The sequence below is a fragment of the Necator americanus genome, chromosome V (assembly GCF_031761385.1).
Source record: "Necator americanus strain Aroian chromosome V, whole genome shotgun sequence".
Classification (NCBI taxonomy): Eukaryota; Metazoa; Nematoda; class Chromadorea; order Rhabditida; family Ancylostomatidae; genus Necator; species Necator americanus.
This window is the reverse complement of record NC_087375.1, coordinates 3,732,237-3,739,733: the sequence shown is the minus strand read 5'-3', so window position 1 is coordinate 3,739,733 and position 7,497 is coordinate 3,732,237. Positions and strand designations below refer to the sequence as shown.

At 34.6% G+C, this 7,497-nt stretch overlaps 1 protein-coding gene across 2 annotated transcripts; it reads left to right on the top strand.

Moving 5' to 3' along the window:
* Positions 1-278: 278 nt before the first annotated feature.
* RB195_012831 (uncharacterized protein) lies at positions 279-7,286 on the top strand (the record flags this gene model as incomplete). Of its 2 annotated transcripts, none has more annotated exons than XM_064202394.1 (6): positions 279-354; positions 2,800-2,855; positions 3,049-3,136; positions 3,924-4,041; positions 4,124-4,217; positions 7,209-7,286. In XM_064202394.1, 6 exons carry the CDS (start codon positions 279-281, stop codon positions 7,284-7,286), a joined length of 510 nt encoding a protein of 169 aa, XP_064058275.1. The 2 variants fall into 2 exon arrangements, with proteins under 2 accessions (XP_064058275.1, XP_064058276.1); XM_064202395.1 differs by having other exon boundaries at positions 4,115-4,217.
* Positions 7,287-7,497: the final 211 nt, after the last annotated feature.

Sequence of the window (7,497 nt, the reverse complement as noted above, 5' to 3'; positions counted from 1 at the left end):
TCATTGTATAGGTCAACTCGCGTTCATATAATCTCAACGATATCGATTTCCGGACGAAAACATTCCAAAGCGGATTGATACACCCGGAACTTTATCCTTTATCTCTTCTAGCTAAGACAACATATCCAGAATGAGCATGTGATTTTCTCCTCCCAATCCTCACTTCCATCGCTTTTCTTTTTCGCTTCATTTCATCTATTTTCTTTCTTTTTTTTCTCGTAATTTATATACGTATAGCATGTTTTTTTCTTTTCTTTCCAGTCACTAAGATCTTGTAGATGTATCTCCACGACATTGTCCGGGTTTTCGTCATTATCGCCTTGAGATCCTGCTTTTCATCATCATTCGCATACGGTGAGTGACCTCTTTTTTTTCCAATGATCATGTTTTTTTTTCAGGATTTCCAGTCCATGAACACCAGCTTGTTCAGAGCTGTCAGCGGCAGACAAAATGTCAAAACCTATCTTTTTTCCAAGATATTTTTATTTTATCATATTTTTTGGTTCCTTCAGGGGATGATAATATACCTTTCTAACGATTCTGCACTTTGACGTAATGTATATCGCGAATTCAGTTTGTGGAAAAGGAAATTCACTGGAAGTGAAGGTCAAGCGGAGTCAAATCCATTACATCTAAATCATAAGGGCAGCATAAAAGGAAATTTACGATGTTGGGATCTCACAGAAGTAAGTAGGGATCGCGTACGGGACACGTCGTTGGGTGCCTCGTAAGGAAATTCGATCGACAAGACCGTTTTTCACGCCGTTTTTCACGTCAAGTGAGAGACTTTGAGGGTGAGGAGTTTTTATTAGTGATCTGCACCCCCTAACCCTAACTATTCATGGGTAATTGGGTCATTCATAATTCATGGGTAAAATTGTCAATTTCGTGATATGCTGTCTATAAAGAAACTATTCGATGTTCCGCAGATTAAAACCTCTGGGAAATTTTCATTTGTAGATCGAAAGACTTTATCTGGACACAACTTTTTCGCGTTTTCTCCTTGCATTTTTCTCCTGCTTGCGAGACCCTGAGGGTTCTGAAGCGAAGTGAAACCACAAAAAATGATGGTGCTTAATGGGTGACCACGGAAACGGATGTTTCTGGTCACTTTGTTGTGTTAACTTCGAATTTCGGGCTAATTTTCTAATGTTGGTGTTTAGCGTATGTACTTACGGACATTATCACGGATTCATCATGCGTCAATTCATGACGCTTCGAATTTGGCTCAGACTCAAAGGTTCAATTAAGTACATACGAGGAATGTTAATTAATTTCAAATATATAATATGTATTTAGTACAACCGTATCACATACGATCCAGACAGTTGTAGTACATTATGTGGTCTACAAACATGATTTATTTTGAGATTGTAGTTGAACTCATTAAAATACTGTATCGAGGATTCACTAGAATTCACTATTATCAGAAGTACAAGAGGTAAAATTTCTGAAAAATGTTCAACATTACATGAATGAAATAGCTACAAATAAAAGACCAAAATCAGGAATAAATTGTTTCTTTTACAAGTAAAGGGTGTGAAAAAGTAAAAGAGTATGAAAAGTTTTTCGAACCACCACAGAAGCGGTTTGCTTTGAAAAAAAACAGCGATAGTGATTTTGTTGAACTTATTGAAACTAAACTGAAACTTGAACCGAAACTACAAACATTTCAAAAAATATTAATCACAAAAAATTTCTCAAAGCTCCTTTCATTTGTTTTGATGCAAGTGTTAACGTTGAAATAGCTACAAATAAATGGATTCAACTTCAGGAATGATTTTTTTGTTACAAGAAAAGGGTATTAGAAAAATATGGTCGTTCTGCAAAGTACCATACCATTGAATCCTCGCTACGGCGCTGGTCTCGAAGATTAAAATGGCTCAGGCCGCTGGAGTTCCTTTTTGGATCCAAAGAAATTTTACAATTTCCCTTCTACGTGATCCGAGAAAATCTAATAGATTCAGGTTTGGGGAGTTGCTTGCATCAGACACAAAATAGAAAGTTTTGCGATATTAGTTGTGACTGATATTTTTTTTTCTAATTCTATTTAGTTCTCTCCAATAAATTCAACAAGATTACTAATTTTTTAAAGCAACCTGCTCGCCATTTTTTCATGACTATTATGAGAGGATCTTTCGCATCACATTTGTGATGAAGTGATTTTTATACCGCAATTTAGTGCTCAAACTTATCGAAGCATCATTTTTTTTTTGCTTCGCCTCCAAAGAATCACCGCTCTTCTCAGAATCGCATTGAGGTAGATCTAGGTATGTATTTCTACATTTTCCTCGATGAAAGCAAATGGTATCCTTTTCAATCGAGAGGATTACGCACCAGACCTTGAATCCTTAAAAAGTAGAAGTGTTTTATTGGTCTCTTGCTTCAGTGCATTTTTCTTTTGTTTTAAAGTACAAGAATAGCCGACTGACGATGATTTTGTGGCATTAAAATCTTCTCATCATTCTATAATGGACTTTAAGGTGGTTGTCTTAGTGAAAAAATTTTTTTAAAAATCTTAGTTGCGTCCCTATGTCCCTATTATGTCACGGAACCCTTATTCTCATATTTTGGCATGATATCAGCAACATCAGACCGATCAATAACAATTTTTTTTTGTATTTTTCGTATTTTCCACGTTTATTATTGTTATTATTGTTATTTTTTTATTTTATATTTATTTTTATACGTTGACGACAGCCGCAGGGGATTTGATCTTTTGCTTAAGCACTTATTGTTAAACACTATTTGAGCATATTTTACTTTGAATAAATTCCTTTGAAAAAAACCTTCTTTAAGGTCCAGTAGAGTCGATAGGGAGTGGTATGGAAAATTACGACTATCCAGCAATAGAGGTTTGTTTATTGCCTCGTTTCGGCATGTTTTAATCCAGCCTCTATTTTCTTTTCCATGTATTTCTTTTTTTTTTTAGGTGTGATGCACTTTTTTAAAGCAAAATGAAAATCATTTTCTAAGAACAAGTTCAGGAAGATTCTGCATTACAACGGAGCGCTCTCATGAACATAACGTTTATCGTCAGTGTTTCAGAAAAAATCGTTGGATCTAGGAGTTCCGGAAGCTGAACATGTGTGTCCGACGACAATTATGAAAAGGCATAAGCCCGCGTTCGGCCACAGTAAGCCAATACTTTTTAAATTCTTACAGTATTCTTACAATTCCTACAGTACATACATACGTGAGCCTTATGCTGTTACGATACGCTCTGAGGGCAGGATGGGTATGCCGTTCGAATCAATTTTTTTTTTCGTAAAGCGAAAATTTTTTCGTAATGGGATTTGTTGGGATTTATCTTTAATAAATTTCTAGAAAAATGTTCTTTATACGCTTTCGTGAATAGTATTTACCTATTGCATGCAAGAAATTGAGATCCACGCTGACTTGGATTTTGGCTGAATTTTTAATGCAATCTCGTAATTTTTTTTCATGCAATTCGTTTGAAAGACTTGATTTCGTCTTCTTCATAATCGCTAAAAAAAAACCGATTTCGTTCTATTTTCTCAAAAGAAACTGGTTAATGGGGAATCATATGAGGGAAGAAAACGTGAGGATCTGCTATCGATTAAGACATGAAATTTGAAGTGACCAATATCCTTTTCATTAACATTTGAGCAGGGATCACTCAAAAAATTTTTGATGTGAAATTAGAAATGATTTCAGATAAAAATTTATTTTTAGTTCTCGGAGACATCGAATTTTTTGGTGCATGTGGTAGAAAACAAATATTGCACTGTTTTCCCTTTAGAAAAAATCAGAAAAAAGTTTAAAAAGGCAAAAACATCCCTGTCCGGGTTGGAGCTATCTTTTCGTTGCGTATTTTACATCATTTAGCAGATTAAAAAGTTTACGGAGGTCCAGAATTCGAATATGACCTGTTGTTTATTTGTTTATACAAAACTTTCCAGTGGGAAATGGTAGTTTTGTCGAGGTACAGCAAGATTCTGAACATTCATTCGTAGCTACATTCGTCGAATGCACCAACGGTCATCATAGGCCGCCATGCCACGGAATCAACACTGTTATGTGCGTTTTCATGATTCTAACAGTGACTTTTTTTATTTTAATGATTTTTAAAAAAAAATTTCGCAAAGTCCAGGGTATTTAGATATTCGTCCGAATGTGTAACATCATATGAATGGCGATCAGCGTACGTTCGGCTACCAGGCTCGGACGTGGATTTTGTCCATGCGCAGATAAAGGTGAACATAGATTTGAAGTTGGGTTTGTTATTGTATGGTGAGGGTTGTTGTTTAAATGTTGTGGTTTGTTTAAAGCTGACACGCTCGCAAAAACATATGAAAGCACATAAAAATAAACATAAATAATCAAAGTCAAACTTATAGTAATTTAACTATTTATTTAATAATTTATAATTTATTTCTTATATATTCGACCGTCTTTGAATCTTCGCATATTGAATACGTAACTTTTTTTGACTTTTCCGGGCTCTTACGGAAGCGAAAACGCTGAAATTTCAACTGTTAATAAATATCAATACTAATCTTGGCCACAACTCAAGTGAATCAATAAAAAACTGGTTTTATTGGTAAAATTGTACCAGGGAAAAACTATACAAGTAATAAATATAAAATATAAAGTTATAATTGTAAAATTATACTATCACTACTTACTAATATTATTCTACCTATGACTTAGAATAGTTCCAAGTAAGATACTTTTAATTTGAGTAAATTTCATTTGAAAAACGTGCTAACGCTCTCTTTTCAACGTCCATCCACTTAGAATTCACGTCTACATTTAATTTAATCTATTTTACATTTAACATCATATTTTACATTTGTTATTTATATAATTTTCTCTAGTATAATTTTTCAAATAAATTTGTACTAGGTTTATTGCTGGAAATTTCACGTTGTGGTCAACGTAACGATTTGTGGAAGGGAGAGAGAAAAGTGGTGCAGATTCTAGTTAGATTAAAAAAAAACTGTTCTATGACCTTACCCCACCCCTCCTCCTCCTCCTCCCCATGAGAGGCTATTTTTAATTTTTACCATTGACTCGAAGGTGTAAGCAGTAGTGATATTTTTGCACTATAATGGCAGCGTATCGTGAACATGACGTAGTTGGAAGACATGTGGGAAAATATAGAGTTCAGGATGTTGATTATGAGTATAAGTTTGGGTAAGCTCAATTCCTCTAATTGTCCTAAAATACGGCGTGGGAACCCAGTTCATTCCTACGAGGTACGTTAGAACGCGACTACTTCTACACGCTTCGGTCCTACTATGTACTACAGTGAGAAAACATAGATGAGCAGTGTTTGCGGAATAAACGTGGAATAAGTTTTTTTTCTTTGTGCAATTTGTTGGCGAGTAATTTTTTTTTACTGAAAATCTATATGTTAATTTCCAAAAAGTAGATCGGAGAATAAAACAAAAAAATTTGTCTGAACAATAGAATATCGAAATAACCTCAGGTATGAACGTAATTGAAATTTGATCTTTTTTCGAATTTTAAAATTTTTCCAAATGTTTCAATTTGAAAAAATTGGAACATTTGGACGGAATATTATCGTTAGAAACACAATTTTTGTTAGATGACCTTTTCGCGGAACAATAGGTATTAGCAACAATTTATGTACTGTAGTTAGACCGTTCATCCGTGGATTTTTTCATCTCATTTTTTTTGCGCTATGTACATATTCGCTGTGAGAATTCGGATTATCGTAGGAGAAAAAATTGTTGTTCAGTCTTCTCATCTCCTCAAATACATGTAAATTCCTTCCAGATTTTATCCGCTAAGCGCCTTTGCGTATAAAATTTATTCATCATTGAAGCGCTAACGAATCACGGCAGAATATTTTTAGCCGGAAATATTCGTTGCAGATGATTGCAACAGGTGCTTCACCACCTCAAATGCCAATTTTTAAACGAGTCTTGCACGGCCGATGCACAAAGAGAAATGTTTAAGAGTTTTAGGGACTTCATCAGGACCGAAAACAACCTCATCATTGCCGATTTCAAGCGGAATCCCTGGCTTGAATCGGCGGTTACAGTAATATGATACTTTTGTGGTTTTTTTAAAGGGCAACACATTGGGGAATTCTCGACTTTTAGCTCTTCTCAATCGCTTGTGAGGAAAGTTTTGTATGTATCGTTCAAGAAAAAATATTTCGTTTTACCCATGTTCGACTGTCTCTGAATCTCGGCATGTTGAAACGTAATTTTAATCGATTTCCTTAAGCTGTAGCCAAGATTGGTATTGATCGTCTTTATTAAACAACGGCTAACGTTTCGGCGTTATCGCCTTCGTCAGAGCCTGAAAAACTCAAAGCCATTAGTGATTTATCCCCTCAAGCGCCTCATCACCTTACAGAAAGCACCCAAACGGTAAGCAAACTCAAAAACTATATTTCGTATTATTTGGAAAAAAAAGGCGAAATACGATCAGAAATCTATTAATTAGAAATGTAAGTTTACCCAACGTGGAAATCCTTTACCACTACGAGTATTAAAATCCAATTTAAATTCTCTGGCGTATCGATCCACTTTTGATGCGCTAATGAACGTTACTAATTCCTGATCGTAATGAGGTTTTGAAATGGCTCCTATACAATGACTTGTGGATTTTCAGCCAATGACCATATCAGTGTTTTTCCAGACCTCCCAGACAAGTGTGGTACCAATTTGTTGGCCCCTTTTTGTTCCATAAGCGTTTTTTTTTTGGCTTGATAATGATTTTCTATGTTTTTTCAATTGGTTTTGTATGGTTGGTTTTTTTTTTACTTTGAACAACAAAATATTATAAAAAATTATTAGAAATATGTTATGTTTATTGTTATTATTTATTATTTTATTGTTATTACATTATATTATAAATATTATTACAAAAACAACTGATTTAAATAATTTATTGATAGCGATGACCGAGCGCTTACTTTGTCAAACGGACTTATATATGGGATTTTAGGGAAATATATTTAAAGGAATTTCAGCGAAAAGCGGAATATCGAATATTTCAATGAAAATACCTCGTAATTTCGTATCGTATGAATATCTTACGCGTTTTTTCTTCGTTTTGAAGTCTGACTGCCGCTAACTACATGAGGTACTAGTTCAATTTACTTTTGCACAGATTTTCCTTCCAACCAAGCAAACAAATATCGCATTAGAATACTTTGCAGTTAAGATATGGAAGATTGTGCAATTTTTTCTTCTCGTAATTTTCAGATTCCAATCGCATGTCAATGTCGACTGATCAGAAAATTGCAACCATTCACACGACGACTTTTCACGTTCCTCAATTGAAGCTCAGCTTGAACATTTAAACAGACGACACAATCGTTAGACACACTTTTTCTTTCTCGTGTAGGTCCTGATTCTTTTTTTCCCCTTCTTTTCCCTGCCAAAGGTATGTAGAGAGGTGTTTCTACTGTTTTTCAAATGATCTCATAATGTAAATATCACTGTGAACTCAAAAATCTCTCATTCCTTGTTGAATAATTCTCTTTTGTAACTT